The sequence below is a fragment of the Harpia harpyja genome, chromosome 19 (assembly GCF_026419915.1).
Source record: "Harpia harpyja isolate bHarHar1 chromosome 19, bHarHar1 primary haplotype, whole genome shotgun sequence".
Taxonomy (NCBI): domain Eukaryota; kingdom Metazoa; phylum Chordata; class Aves; order Accipitriformes; family Accipitridae; genus Harpia; species Harpia harpyja.
In genome coordinates this window covers 16,726,609-16,742,001 of record NC_068958.1, presented here as the reverse complement: position 1 = coordinate 16,742,001, position 15,393 = coordinate 16,726,609, and the positions used below count along the sequence as shown (strand labels likewise).

The 15,393-nt window shown below is 48.1% G+C and overlaps 1 protein-coding gene across 1 annotated transcript in view; it reads right to left on the bottom strand.

Annotated features, from left to right (window-relative positions):
* IPO9 (importin 9) overlaps positions 1–7,569 on the bottom strand; it is a 39,964-nt gene extending 32,395 nt beyond the window's left edge. Inside the window, exon 1 of the mRNA XM_052814718.1 lies at positions 7,374–7,569. Coding sequence (XP_052670678.1) covers positions 7,374–7,569 — 196 coding nt within the window. The remainder of the gene's footprint in view (positions 1–7,373) is intronic.
* Positions 7,570–15,393: the final 7,824 nt, after the last annotated feature.

Sequence of the window (15,393 nt, the reverse complement as noted above, 5' to 3'; positions counted from 1 at the left end):
ACAACATTCAGTTTGCAGAGACCAGATCTCACAACCGCAGCAGCATCAGAAATTGAGTTCCCTTTACCCAACATCTGCGCACCCCTTGTGCATCGCAGTCTTCAGCTACACAGGCGCAGACAACATTTTCCACGGGACTGGTTTTCAATAACATCATCATAAAGTAATTTGGGTTGAAAGGGACCTCAGGAGGTCATCCTGTCCAACCTCCTGCTCAAAGCAGGGTCAGCCACAAGGTCAGACCAGTGCAGAGCATGGAGGGCATCTGCAGACAGACTAGGAAGAAATACCAAGCAAGTACCTAATGTTTAGGCATAGTTTTTACACACTACAAATGTGCTTCTTTGCGGAACTTCTTCAGCATCCATCATGATGTTCAGTGACTACTCCAAAAGCACTCTTTTTTTAGCACACCTCTGAAAACTACAACCATATTTTCCTCATTTCTCAGCAAAGGACAGAAAGATTAAGGCCAGTCTTCTCCAGCATCTGTGATGGCTTTAGTTATCTCACTTTAAATCCCTTCTTCACAACTTCTCACTACACTCAACACGTCTGCAGCACTTCACAGTGCAAATAACAGGATTTGCTGCTGTGAATAACCTTTCTTCCTGAAAGACAGGTATCTCACGTGTCTCAATGTGGCCATTTCTTGTTTTGATTTCCCTGTTAAAAATTCAGTTCAATGTAAAAATGTTAACTCCTGTTAAAAATTCAGCTCAATTTATCCATTCACAGGATTTCCACCTATTTCTGCCCATCGCCCACTCTACTATGATTCAAGTTACAGCCAAGAGACCACCATACAACCACATATTGTGGTCATGCTTGTAAATTCTCCAGAAACTCTCCTTCCACGCAATACTTGGTTTTTATGGCATGAAATCATGTATTCAAGGAGGCACCCAACACAATACAGAAATTATTCTCAAAGCCATATGCATTAAAACATTTATGTTGGGAAGGAGTCAACCATAAGCAAAACCATGCTGAACTGGTGAAGCACAAGTGATGCTACAAGCTTCATGCTACCATTGCACCTATAGCTGTTCTCCTGATACAAATGGCAGCAAACTGTACCATGCAAATATCATCTGAGAATCAATGGAGTTTTAAAGCATCAAACTAAATGCGTTGAGCCACCTACTCTGGAAGAGAAGATATTGAAAGAACATTTACAAGACCCACAAAGCCAGTATTCAAATCTGAGATCACATTCAAATCAAAGCATTGGTTGTCTCCTACATAGGACTAGTCTCAAACATGATGGACAAGAAACTTTAAAGAGGGTCAGCGTGCCCAGCTTGACACATGAGCCAATTTGCCAAGGTCAGCACCATCTTCACAGCCACCTGCATATCTCAGCTTCTGGCAACAAACGACCTTTGCAAAGGACTGAGCTGAAGACGCCTTTTCATACACAAGATGTCACAACATAAGCCACGCTGAAGACAGCCTTATAAATGCCTTGTCTACCTGCAAAAAGGACAAACAGAAACACATAATGTAGACAGGCAAAAGAAAGGCAATTCTCCAGCCTGGAGCCATTCATCTATCACCACCACATTTCCAGACCACAAGAGCTGATAGCTCAGAGACTTACTACCAGCATCATAAAACATCAAACTTATTATCTAACCAGGCAAACAGGTAGCAGTATTTTTCAACTGTGTAAGAAGTTGGCATTAAAACTCCTTATCAGCATGATCTAGAGGAATGTGTTACAGACACTGCTCCTCTTCACAGGGTCAAGATACAATCCCTCCTGGTGGACATGCACCTCCTTCAGAGTGACATTGTCCCTGCTCTGACATTCCTGGAGATGGCTTGGCCTCCATACATGTTCTCCAATACAGTTACGGAATTATTCTTAAGTCACATGATGTCAGCCATAGTGCACACACATATACCATCAGATGTGGTGTATGATGTTACCTGGACAGACCAGATAAAGGGGGAATGGAAACATTATCCCTACCTCACTGGGAAAAGTCAGTGGCGGAGTTAAGCCAAGTTAGATGCATGCACAGCAGCACTGCTCCACAACCTGGAGCTCTCATTTCCCCTGCCTTCCCCCCGAACAGTGTCAGGCATTGCTTTTATGTTTCATTAAAATCTAGAGACAACAAAGGTCACCAGGTGAACTTTCATCTTTCCAGAGACCAACAATAATGCATCTCCCTTCCCCAAGCTGTCCGGTGGTACCTATTCCCAGACTTTCTCAGCGGACAGAAGATGCAGAAGCAGGGAAGAGACTGAGTCGCTGGGCACATGTTTGGAAGTTGCTAAAGGGTGACATGGCAGGAAGTAACTGCCACCATGCCCTTACGCCAGAGCTGATGTCCCGTACTCCTCCAGAATGGCTGTATCAAGTCAGACAGGAGACTCCTCTTGGACAGTTAGCCTGTTCCAGAGGCTCACCTCTAACTATGCATTTCTACCTATTCCCTTATACAAGCACTGGCAAGATCCACTATCAACCTGCTTCAGGGCGCTCGACTGCACCCTCACAAAAAACTGAACCATCTTGACCCGGCTAAACCCCGCATGGAGGAGAGCGGGTGCTAGCACGGAGCAGCACACAACACACAGGGACAGCTAACTGCTGTATTGGCTTACCTGTATTACACAACCCAACCTGCAAGCAGCTTAAGAAAAGAGGTGAGGGCAGAGCAATGCTTCCCCCAACACCCCCCCTTGGAAATCCTGGCGTGAGGAATCTCCTGTAGGAGGTGTTGTATCCGACCACTGTGTTTAATGGTTCTTGATGAGCTTTTTCCTCCAGGAATATCAAACGGTTTTTGAACCATTTCTACCTCTAACATCCAACAGCGATGAGTTCCATGTTTGCACACCAGGGGAAGGAACCTACTTCGTTCTGCTTGTTTCAGATTCAGTTTCATCTGATCTTAGTGTTACGAGAAATCACAAATAATCACTCCTCACACACCTTCTCTGTCACTTATGATTTTAGAGCCTCCATCTCTGCTAACTCTTTCTCAGGCAGAAAAGTCAATGTATTCACTCTTTATGAGAACAGAAGCTTTTCCACACCTCTGTGAATGTCTCTGTGCTGCATTTTTACAGCTCTGCTTTATCCCTCCTGAAAGCAGCAAGTCGGTAATGCATGCGGCACTCGGACTGCAGAAGCACGAGGAATTTATGTCGCGCTTTGTTCTCTGTTCCCTCCTTAACGGTCCATTTGGCTTTCGGAGCACGGCAGAGCAGTGAATGGGTATTTTCAGGAAACTCTCCGCACTGACAATGGGATTTCTTCTCCCAGTACCAACAGTTAGGACAGCCATTACTTTTTAAGGTATCATCTGGGCTGTCTCCTCCTCCCCCAGCATTACTTTGCTGACCAACACGGACCTACACCTACAGTTTGCACACTCAACTCACTCTTGTGGAATCATTCTGTAATTTTTGCCACCAATTCTCACTCTAGCCAGACTAAGCAGCACTATCAGCAACTTTGCCACACCACTCTTCACTCCTTTCCACATCAATTACAGATGTGCTGAGCAGTCCAGCTTCACGTGGGATTATCTCCCTGCCATGTGAAACATGACCAGTCACTTCTACCTCTTGCCTTCAAGCTTTTAATTGGTTATTAATTCAAGAGCCGTCCACAGCAGTTTAGTTTCTTCAAAAAGTTTCAGTAAGGGAATTTTCTAAAAGCTTTTTGGCAGTCCCAGGACTCCTTGAAACAGCTCTTCTATTAAACACAGACTGACTGCCACAACAATCTCATGTGTCCTGCTCTCCTCATTCCAACCCTTGACATAATTTTAACTATTACAGGCAGTGCAAAAGCCACACTGACTCACCTGTAAAAACCCCAACATTCACCACTCTGTTCCTCACCTTAGAGCCCTCACTGAAAGCTGTCCCGTGTTTACCAACTTATATTTATCTGGTCCCTAAGTGACCTTAAGTGGCAAGTTTTACAGCACAATTCATAGCACAGTACTTTAATGTTTGAGTCCCTTTAAAACTCTTGGAGATCCATCCTGTAGCACTTGCTGTTTACAGTAAATTGATAAGAGAAACTGCTTCTACTCATGCTTCAACTTGATGTTGATTCTCCAATGTCTCCTGTAGAGGCCCTTTCAATGTGGCAAGTTAAGTCAACACCAGCACAAGGAATTCAGCTTTTCTGCAGCCCTATACTCCTTGAATGTACCTTGCACCCTTCAGTCACCTGGTGGCTATGAACACCTCTGAAATGCTATCGGCTTCTGCAACATTTGAAAGCATCATAACTTTTTATGTCTTCAAAAAGTTCTTCCTCAATTTTTGTTTGCCCTACCTTCATTTATTGTTTATTAAAAGTGACAACACTTGTGCTCTTTTCTACTGCCCTCACTTTTACTTACAGCATCTTCTTCGTGGTGCTTAATGATACCACATTTTTTGTTTCTTTAAAGTACTTCTGACACACATGATCTAAATTTCTTTACCTCAACAATATGGTGTTGGCAAACGCTGTATTCCTTTAGCTCCTCCTCTTGGTTTTTGCAAGTTTCTCCATCCCAGAGACAGCACAAAAAGGAGAATATAGGTTATTCCTCTTATGCTGCTTGACTAGGACAAGAGAGGAGGAATCGCAGAAGCACAGAACAATTGAGCTGAAAGAGACCTCAGGAGGTCTCCAGTCCAACCCCTGTGATCAAAGCAGCATCAGTAGCATCAAGTCAGGTTGCTCAGAGCATTTTCTAGGCAGGTCTTAGAGATACTCGAGGACGGAAATGGCACACTGTCTACAATCTGCTCCAAAGCTTGGTTCTCCTCACAGTGAAAAAAATTCCCCTTATATCCAGTCTGAACCCCTTGTTTCAGTTTGTGCCTGTTTTCCTTCATCCTCTCCCACACCCCAGTGTCTCAACAACCTCCTCATAGTTACCAGAAGCTGCTGCCAGATCCACCCCCAAAACCCTCCTGGCTCCATACTGGAAAATCCCTCTCCCCGCAGCGTCTCCTCATGCAGCAAGTGCTGTGGTTCCCCAGCCAACTTGACGGCCCTTTGCTGAACTCACTCCCATTTGTTGCTGTCTTTCTTGTACTGGGGGGGTGGGAGCAAAGCTGGACAAGTATTCTAGATGCGGTCTAACAAGAGCTGACTAGAGAGGGCTGATCGCTGCCTCTGATCCTGTTCATACAGCCCAGGATGCAGGTGGCCTCCAGGCCACACTGTGGGCCCTGTCCAGCTCACCAGCCACCAGGATTTCCAGGCCCTTTGCTGCAAAGCTGCTCCCCAGCCAGCCAGTGCCTCACCGCATCCCTGTGGTGGGCTCTCCTATCCTAGGTGCAGAACTTGGTATTGGTCCTTGCTAAATTTCAGCAGGTTCCTTTCAGTCCATTCCTGCAGGGCTCTCTGGACGGCAGCCCTGCCCTCAAGGACATCAACTGCCTCCCCTCCAGTTTGGTGTCACGTGCAAACTGCATGAGAGGGTATTCTGTAGCCTCCTCCAGGTCACGGGTACAGGTCCTGCAATAGACCTGTGCAGTTCTGGGACTGCAACTGCAGAAAAGTATTGGGTGACTAGGACAATAGTGAAACAATTAAAAAATAGAAGTATAGATGACTCCATTCCTCTTGCCCTTAGCGTTATCCACCAGATGTAATTCTGTTGCATTCCTAGGCTCTCAAAGGGACTTAGGGACATCCATCACCTACAGCCCTCTATATTCTTTTTTGGAAATCTGTTACCCAAACCATTACACAAACTTGATTTCGTTTCTTGTGGTAAGATTCGGACTGTTTCAGGAAAAAAACGTTGCCACTGAAAAGCATGCTGACTGTAGTACCTTTGCAAGGCAAAGGCTCTATGGGTCAATGAACCTCACAGCACTTCCAGACTCGTACTACTGCAATGCTGTTGAATCACTCATTAAAACCTCCAATAGCTGCGGTGACAACACACAGATTTCCCCGTAATGCATCAAGGACAACTTAACCTGAGACTGTTACAAGCACAGGTTAAGGGACTGCACAATAAGAAACATTTTATAAAACAATCTGCCTTCATCACCCCAGTCTCGTTCCCAGAGTAACGTAATCACAACACTATTCTTGACCCAGTCATGCCCTTACACCTTCCTTCTCTTTACCATAAACTTCCTTTGATAACATTTCTGAGCTAAAGTTCAGGAGCAGAAAGACTTTAAAACACTTCTCAAAACACTTTCCGAATGGCACAATCAGACGAAAGTAAGGCAAAATCTCCAGGAGGGTCCAAGAACAGCCAGCCCATCAAGCTGCCAGGCCACAGGTACAACTCAGGGCCAAGGGCTGCAGTGCTGCATTCTCCAGGGCCCAGCTCCCATCACAGCAGACTACCTGCAATCTTCCAGTGGTTTCTACAGATTCCAGTTCTTTGGAATGGGTCGTAAAATGTAAACTGAAGTGAAATAAAACGTTACCATCAATAGGTTTTTAAGCGTAGCTTCCACCCACGAAAAGCAGCAAGTGCATGAACTAGCTTAGTGCCACCATAAAAAGGCCAGATGAGTAAAGGAATAATGAGAGACACTGCTTGAATTTGGGGTGCTTGCTCTTTTAACCTCTGTCTTTTCAAAGCCATAGGCTGGTTGCCACCCAGCTCCAGTGTCTTGCATGTCCTTAGTTCTCTGCAACAGACAATGGAGCCCCGGCGTAGGGGTTTCACGCAAGGCGAGGGTACAGCTACATCCTGACCACAGTCAACCTAAACTACGCCAGGTACAGACGACGACCTGCAGGACGAGGGCATGCACAAGGGCACACATGTCCAGCGGTGGAGAGGATCACTGTGGGAGTGGGGTAGGGTCTGCGGACAAACGCGCAGTGGGAAGGCTCTCCGTGACCATCGTGTGAGCAACCCTGGAGACCTCGGCTCCAGTGGAAAGAGGTGCCCAGAGCAACAGGCCTGCCGCTTCGCCACCCCACCTCCCCCTTCACGTCCTACCAGGAGCGAGCTCAGAGCGCTCCTCGGTCGCTCAGTTCTCGCACAAAAACACGCCGTCCCACGGCCATTTCCCTCTCGACCCACCGACCAGAGCGGTGCCTTGAAGGAACCCTGCTGCGGCTTTGCCCGGTGACCTCCGCTGCAGGCCCAAGACAGCCCTTAGCGACGTCCCACCGGCGAGCCCGCAGCCGAACTCCCGAGGCGGGGCAGGGGCTGCTCTAGAGACACCGGGCACACGCCTACAGCCGGCAGGAGAGCCGCCGCCGGCCCGAGCGCTGAAGCTGGAAGTTTTGGCCGAGGCCAACACGCGGCCACGAGGCGCCGGTACCGGGAAACGCTCGGGGAGGAGCGGCGGCGGCCTTTATCCACCCGGACACCGCCATCCCGCCCCGGTCCCCTCAGCGCGGCCCGGTCCTCACTCACCCTCCGTCACCTCCAGCACCTTCACCTGCTCCTCAGCGGCGGCGCGCACCGCCTGCACCGGGCACAGGATCCCCGTCAGCGTCTCCACCAGCGCTTCCTTCAGCCCCTGCGCCACCGGCCCCGGTCCCGGCCCACTACCACCCCCGCCGCTACCGCCGCCTCCTCCGCCGCCGCCCGCCGCCGCCGCGCCCGCCATCGCCGTTTCCCCCCCCCACCCCCCCCCCGGCTCCGCCACCGCGCGCGGGCTACGGGCCGCCGCGCGCGCCAAACGCACGGCACGCACGCAGGCGCGCGCGAGCGAGGCCGAGCGCCCCGCCTCGCAGAGAGGGCGGAGGGGAAAGGGGCGGGCTCCGCGCAGCTGCTGACAGCGCCCCCCGGCGGCTGGGAGGGATGGGTGGCTGCGGGGAGGGGGACGGCGGCAAAATGGCGGCGGCGACCGCAACGGCAACCGGGGCCGGGGCCGAGGCCGAGGCAGCGCCCGGGCTCCCGCAGAGCGCCCGGAGGGGCACTCTGCGGGAGCCCGGGCGCTGCCTCGGCCCCAGGGGGGCCCGGCGGACCCCGGAGCAGGAGCCCGAGAGGCCCCTTTGTGCTTCAGGGCTGAGCATCTCCTGAGACCCCGGGGGAGTTCCTGTCATGGCGGGGGTCAGTCAGAGCCCGGGAAAAAGCGTTTAGACTCTTACACCGCCTTTTCCCACCTATATCGGTGGCGAGGTCCCACCGTGAGCCTTGAGGAGCCTTCAGGAGCTGGGTGAAGCTGTTCAGGGCCTGGGGACGTTGAGATGGTGCCACACAAAAGAGGTTTGAGTCCTTCCCACCCCACTTCTGCGCGTGATTTCTGTGCGGAAGCCATGAGGGGACAGGTGGTGGCACCGCTTCAAGGCAGCATTTTTACCAGGCACGGTGATGGTCCTCCGGCTCGGAGCAGCTTGAGCACGAGGGACAGGGCCAACCCTGCGGGCAGCTGTGCTCTCGTCCCCAGGGCAGGCAGCCTGTCTGCTACTGCAGAGGTGGCAGCTCAGGCTACAGGCATGCTGCTCCAGGGCAGAAGTGGAAGGTAAATTAAGCCTCAAGTTCTTGATTCAGGTTTGAATAGTGCTGTACATGATGCTCAGGGGAAGCAAAAGGAAGCAGGCTACTGTCACTCTGCATCAGGAACAAGGCAGCTGTAGATGGTCTCGAGCTGTGAGCAAAGCAAGAGCCACACATACGCAGGGGAGCAAAGTACTGCTCCATTTCCATCTCTGTTATCTACAACTGTTTATTTAGGAAGTATAAGCAATTTTACAAATCATTACAAGTACCAAAAAGCAGTATTAACACGTACAAAATGGGCTTCTTACACGAGGGATGGTGGTGGAGTTGCATTTTGGCACGATGCTAGCAGGTCCGAGGAAGTAGGTCCCATGTGCATGGCGCTCCTGGGGATTTTTCTGACCCTGGCTATTCGGTCATTAACTCCCCTGCAGCAAGACCCCCAGCAGTAGGACAGCAATTTGTGTATAAACACAGTCCAGTACCAGGGGTGAGCCTGGGAAGCATGACAGAGATACCAGTCATGTTAAATACTCCCCATGATGCCACTGGCTGCGTTACACACTTCTTACTCCTTCCCTACAGGTCTCTTATGACTTAGCCTCCCTCCAGCCTGGGGGAACTTCTTTTTCCAGAGAAAGCCTGTCATTATTCTGGTCACTGTGAGGGACTGTTTTCCTTGCCCACAACACTTTCTGCTTGAAAGCTGCTTGAGGGTTATCAAGTGATTACCTGGTAACAGATGTGCTACCATGAGGAGTATTTGGTTTTTAGTCTTGTCCTGGTGCTATTTAACAATTAAGCATACCTCATCACCAGTGCACAAGTCTTATTCCCCTCCTAGAGACATCCTTTCCCTATCCACCCATTGCTTTTTTTTGCATATTTTGTTATATTCCAAACCAGCTTTGCTGACCTCTTCCGAGCTGGAGTCCATTCCTCTGGGATAACATGTCCAGTCACGTTCTCTCCCATGAATATATTTTTAAACGTTCTTGTCAAGAGCAACACAAGCAAATGCTCCTATAAATCACACATGTAACTTTCGCAACCTGAGTTCAAGATTTTCTCTACAAGTAGAAAGAGCAACTCGAGATACTACAGAAACACAAGGTGGGTTCAGCTCCCTACAGCCACAGTGCGGCAGTGAGCGTCCCGCTGCACACCAGCGCTGCCACCCATCCTGCAGCCCCACAGCTGCCCTGTCCCTGCCTCGCTCCAGCCCTTCCCCTCCACCAGCACAAGGGCTGGATAGCCAAACCGCTGACGGGACAGGAACCCTGCTTGGTCAGCACTAATCCACATCCCCTGCGAGAGCGGGAGCTCCTTCTTTCCGCACAGCCCTTACGCTGGCTGGGGCCCTTCCTGTGACCGCCCCAGCCCTGCCCAGGCAGCGACAGCTCTTCAGAGGGTGACTTCACATCCGAAACAGGCAGTCAGTGGAGGTGGCATGAACCAGAAGCTCCTCTGTGCTTATACTAGATGCTGTCCGGACAGCTTCAGTTAGACGAAATCAATCCAACACGACACTTACGTTATAAAAACGTCCTGCGCACCATGAAGTTAGATTTTCTTCTGCAAAAGTTAGGCAAGTTGGGGTGATGGACCCCATCTTTCCCCCTAAACTGAACAGGGCCAGGGCATGGACTCAGGCAATGCCCAGCACTCCCCGCGTGCTGTGCCAAGCCACGCTCTCCCTGGCAGTGGCAGGCAGGCTGGGGACAGCAGAGGTCATTCCCAATCGGCAGCGCGGGCACAACCAATTTAGGTTGGTATTTTTGTGGGGAGAGGGGAGAAGAGCAGACTTCAGCCGTGCCGCTTGCACCCAAAGGCAGAGATGGGGCCTTGGCACTGAACAGCACGGCCAGGGTGTGCACACCCTCCTGTCCCTCCGGCCTGCCCCGGTCATTGCTAGTACCAGAGAGAGTTCTCCACAAGGTGAATAAAGATTATTTTTCTCTCTTGTTCTTCCCAATCCAAAATGCTGCTTCTGCTGGAGGAACAAATACATATTTATACAGGATGTAACTTCTGCTAGCCCAGGGTCATCTGCTCGTCTTTGCACTGTCCTAGTATTTTGGCTTAGTGGAAAACATAAGTGAATTCCTACTGCACCAAAATCAGCAAGGCAGGCCCAGGACTGTCACACCAGACTTTCCGTTGGCACCCTGTGCTGGCTGGCTACCATCAGAACCAACACATCTGTGCAAGCATTTGTCATAATTTTTGTCCTTTCTTAACAATCAGAACCGTCTCCTCTGTGCTTACTAACCTTTTGCAGAAAACGAGGACACAGTTTAGGGAGAGGAGGGGTATCCCAGAGCAATGCTTGTCTAACCCATAATCCTTCTTTTTGCTCAAGTGACCGTACAACTGCTCTGAATGCTCCAACTCGTCCTTCCATGTTTGTAGAAATTACATTTATTTGAATCTTCCAGGCTTTTTCATGTTTGAATTCCCATCTGTTTTGTACATTGCATGGTCTCTTCACATGTTTTCTGCATAGATGCTTCCAGCAAAGCCACCAAACCTAGAGCTTGCCTTTCAAATACCATACATTTTGCCTCAAAGCCGAATAGGTTCTGACGTTCGTCTTTTCTTTTGACATGCTTTAGGGAAGAAAGTTCAGTCACCACAAAAAGATTATATTCTTAGGATGAAAAGATATTTTGTGATGAACTTGTTTCCTCCTGTGATGCTTCAACTCACAGGCAAGGCACACAAGCCCTCGAGCTCCCCTGTGGACCCCTGCCAAGGAAGACCCCACAAAGATGTGCAGCTGACATGGGACTGCTGTAACCAGCAAAAATCCTCCAAGAGAAATCGGGGCCAGCACAAGGAACAGGCGCAGCATCATCCTGAATTACAAGGCATTAGCCAGGGACATGACATGGTACATGCCTGACCTGTCTCCCACTTGGTTAAAATTTAACTCCAGGCAGCAACAAGAACGTGAAACCCCAAAAGCCCAACAGACACTGAAGCTGCCCAAACACCCCACAAATACTCTCCAACATTGGTTTTGTTCTCAACAAACCCTGGGTGATGGAGATACTCTTTGAGCGAATTGCATGTTCTGTAGACAGGGAGCTACTGGTTTTACTACTTCTTATAAAATATTTATATATTTTTAGATGCCCAGCTCACACAGATTTCAGGAGGCAAGCACACACACACATAAAATCTGGCCCAGTATTATGATTAAACAGCGAAGTACCTTTAAAAACATAACTTTAAGTAGTAGGATTAACAAACATTTCAGAACTTGAAAAACTGAGGTACATAAGGTACCTTCATGAAGCTGCACCTCTTTTAATTTAGGTTATGTCACTATTTCTTTTCAACCACCTTTCAGCAACCCTTCCTCTCAGCACTTGGAATTTTGGACCCAGCAGCATATCACATCATCACATGTGCTTTTATTTTTTTCATAAAATATTTGTTCCTTCTACCCAAGTTCTTTTTACTTGAACCCATTGATATAATTTTTGTCTGTCTCAAATAGAAGCTGAGTGTTGAACCTGCAGTACTATTAATCTAGTGTGACTGCTTTATCTCCTCTTCCAGACACAGCTTTTATTTTTATTGATGCTCTTCTTGGTGCAGGGCTCTTGCCTTCAGAGTGTGACATGTTTACATCCTAGGGGAGAACTCTCAATACGCAGTGAACAAGCTCACTTCTGAAGAAAGGATAAAGTTGTTTTTCAAGGCTGTGCCTCAACCCTTCTCTTGGAAAAACACATTCATTTCTAGACTCATACAAGAGTCATCTCAGCTCCTTAATGTTGCTTCCAGGTAGCTGCTAATGTGTGTATTCTGGACACCTTCCCTTCCTAAATCCAGTGTGAGATGTGTAGTCACGTCCTACAAACACATCTCCTACTGCAGATGCAGCAGCTGAAAGACTCATCGTTGCTCTTCTCTTTGTTGATCTGCTGTCTGCCCTGGTAGGGATCTGGCCTACAGCCGAAGTCCCTTGCTGTAACTCTTTTCCCTGAAGCGCACTAATGCTTGAACAGTCATCCATGCATCAGTCAGCTGGAACACAAAACAGCTTTTCTGTCAAGCTGTAAAATTGTTTGTTATTGCATTGTTTCCTTGAATATATATGTATTTAGTTAGTATTAGACAACCACCCCACCATCGCATCCTTGGGTCGGGCTAACAAATGACTTGCTGAAGTCCCACAATGCACAAAGACAACATTTCAGTTCTGTTTTTCCCGTCTCAGTGCTGTTGAACATGTAAACACGTGACTCCACAGCTGTAAAGGGAGCATTCCCCTTCCCTGAATCATTTGTATACCTGAATTTCAACTGTGTACAAAATATTAGGAACTGATGTGTTGTCCCTAAGAAATTACATCCTTTTCTGTATCTGGAACTCATTTTAATCCCTTAATAGCATACATTCCCATCTTCTCACCCCAGAGAAGAGGTGTCAGCGTAGATCATCACCCAGAAGGTGCTGGGGAAGGGAAGGACTGTATTACTTTATGGTTTGAGACAAGAAGTTTACACCAAATCCTTGGCATGCTCTTTTCTCCACTTTGTTCCATACGTTTTTGTCTTTGCTGGTGGCCAGCTGGGCTGACCACTGATCACATCAACAGTGCAATTCCAGCAGCAGTTTCTGCCTGTGAAAAATAAATGCTGTGTATGCGCTATCTGGGTGTGAGCAGAGGAAACGGATGGCGCATTGGGTGGTGTAAGAAGAACGTGAAGAAAACCAGCACCACTTTGACACCTTGGTTTAGCAAGTGTTGACACGACTGCCTGAAGTCTCTTTTGCCACCTGCAGAAGAAGCGTTCTGCAGAGATCCAAGGCTGCAGATCCACATGGATACCTGGCCACTGCTGTGGATCAGAGCATGCAGTGACGAATCTGGTCACCATAGTTTCCAATCTTCCTCCAAAGCTGCCGACCTTCGGAGTTTGGTTCCGCAGCTCTTGGTGACTCTGGATTCAAGGCATCCCCAACACGTGCTGGAGTCATGAAGCCATTTCATCCTATGTTTGCTTCCAAAATGGAAAGCCAGGGCCTAAGGGCTGCCCCGCAGACAGCTCTTCTCTCAGACGGGGGTCAGAGTGCTGGAAAGCCCAATTCAAACAATTTAGGAACTTTGCAACTAGGTCCTGGAAATGCACACCAATGGCCTCAGCACCATGGGCTTCAGTTTAAGACCAGAAATACGTGAAACCAAAGCCTTGCCTCTCCTTCAGAGCAATTATCTTATTGGTGATGTATGTGACCACAGCCGATGCAGTTGGGCATGTATTAGTCTGTTCTGATGCTCCTCATGCGGCACGAGAAAGCGCACATCAAGCAGATTAAAGGTGGTGCAACAGATACAATCCCAGCATCTGACAGATAGTACAGGGAGGCTTTAAATAAAACCAGATTCTTCAGCCTCAAATCCACAGGTAGGGTAATTAATTTGATTTTTGTCCTATTTTATGATTGAACTAATGTAGAGGCCATAAACTATTCTTATTAAATAAAAAAATAGGATCTGAGCAATCTAGTGAAAAAAAATTTAAAAAAACCCAGCAGCAGAATGGGGTGGGAAGGACTTTTTTTTTTTTTTTTTTTGGCTTGTTTTGGTTTATCCTCTGGAAATCTAGGATGGACAAGAAGAGGGGTGAAAGGGATGGCTGATCCTAACAAACCCTGCTGCTGAGTGTGTTCTGCCCTCATAATTTTCTCTGATGAGTAATGTGCAAGGGATGGTCACAGAAGAGCCCACCCTGAAGCAAACAACAAATCTCTTGCTTATTTAGTCTGACAAAGTCAAACCCAACCTAATCCAGTTTGAATTATCCACATGGGGATGAAATCTAACGGGCACGGCCCCGTGGCGCAGCAGGCACCACCACCTCTGCAGCAACCTCCGGCCACCCATTCCTGAGGTCACAATTCCAGCAGGAAATAAAATGCAAATCCTTAAGCAGACATCCTGTACTGTAGGCATAGGTCACCCAGGGACTGGGGTTTCTATTTCTTGAAAATTTTCAAGCAAAGATGTGGTAATTTCCAAAACATCATGCTCTAATTCTACTGCATTCATTAATCCTGATGGGAAATATTTGTGGTCCCGACAGCAAAGTCTCCTCTGGCCTCTACAGTCCATAAAATGACAACTTTCCCTTGGTCCTATACTGAATCATCACACTAAACTTAATTGCATCATATTTCCTCTAGCACTTTTTGGTAAACAGCCATTTCTTCAACAGAAAAAAAATAAAAGGAATACTGTGAGAGAAACTTTTGTAATATTTTCAGCTACATCAAAACACTGTGCAAGCTCTTTCTATTTCAAGTTTGTTCATCTGCTCCCTTTAAAAGGAAGTTATTACAGATCACTTTTTTTCCACATTTAACTAATGTACATGTGGTCAGGTTGTCTTCCCCCACCACCAACGCTTTTAGACAAATCATCTATGCCAGGCTGAAGATTCTCTAACAGTTAAAAATCAACATGAGACTAAAAAACATACTCAAGGTTAAAAAAAAAAAACAACCCTCAAACCCCTGGGAAATCAAATTCCTGCACAGTTCTGACACCACACACAGATCCACCACGTCACTGTCAGCCACATACAGCTCGAAAGCTTTGCCCTACACCCAGTGACTCCGTGCACTTCTGCCCACGGGAAAAGGTCTCAAACCAGCAAGGAAAAATTTACCAGCAAATTCCTCTTGATGATGAACAGAGGGAATACCAATACTGCCACGTGTTTGGTGATGACAGGATGTCATAAGGAGAGTGCTCTCTCTGATACAAAGATCTCCTAGACCTCCCATCTTCCAGGGCTCCAGAAGTTCCACCTTTGGCAGGCCACAGAGCCACATCACTGTCACCAAGCCATTTCCAAAGGAGCAACAGCTATATTCTGCATTAGCAATTACTCTCCAAAGGGTTTCAGGTGTAGCCCCACATGGAGTGCCTTGCAGGCTTAAATAAACAACCTCTCCTCCTCAGAGGTCT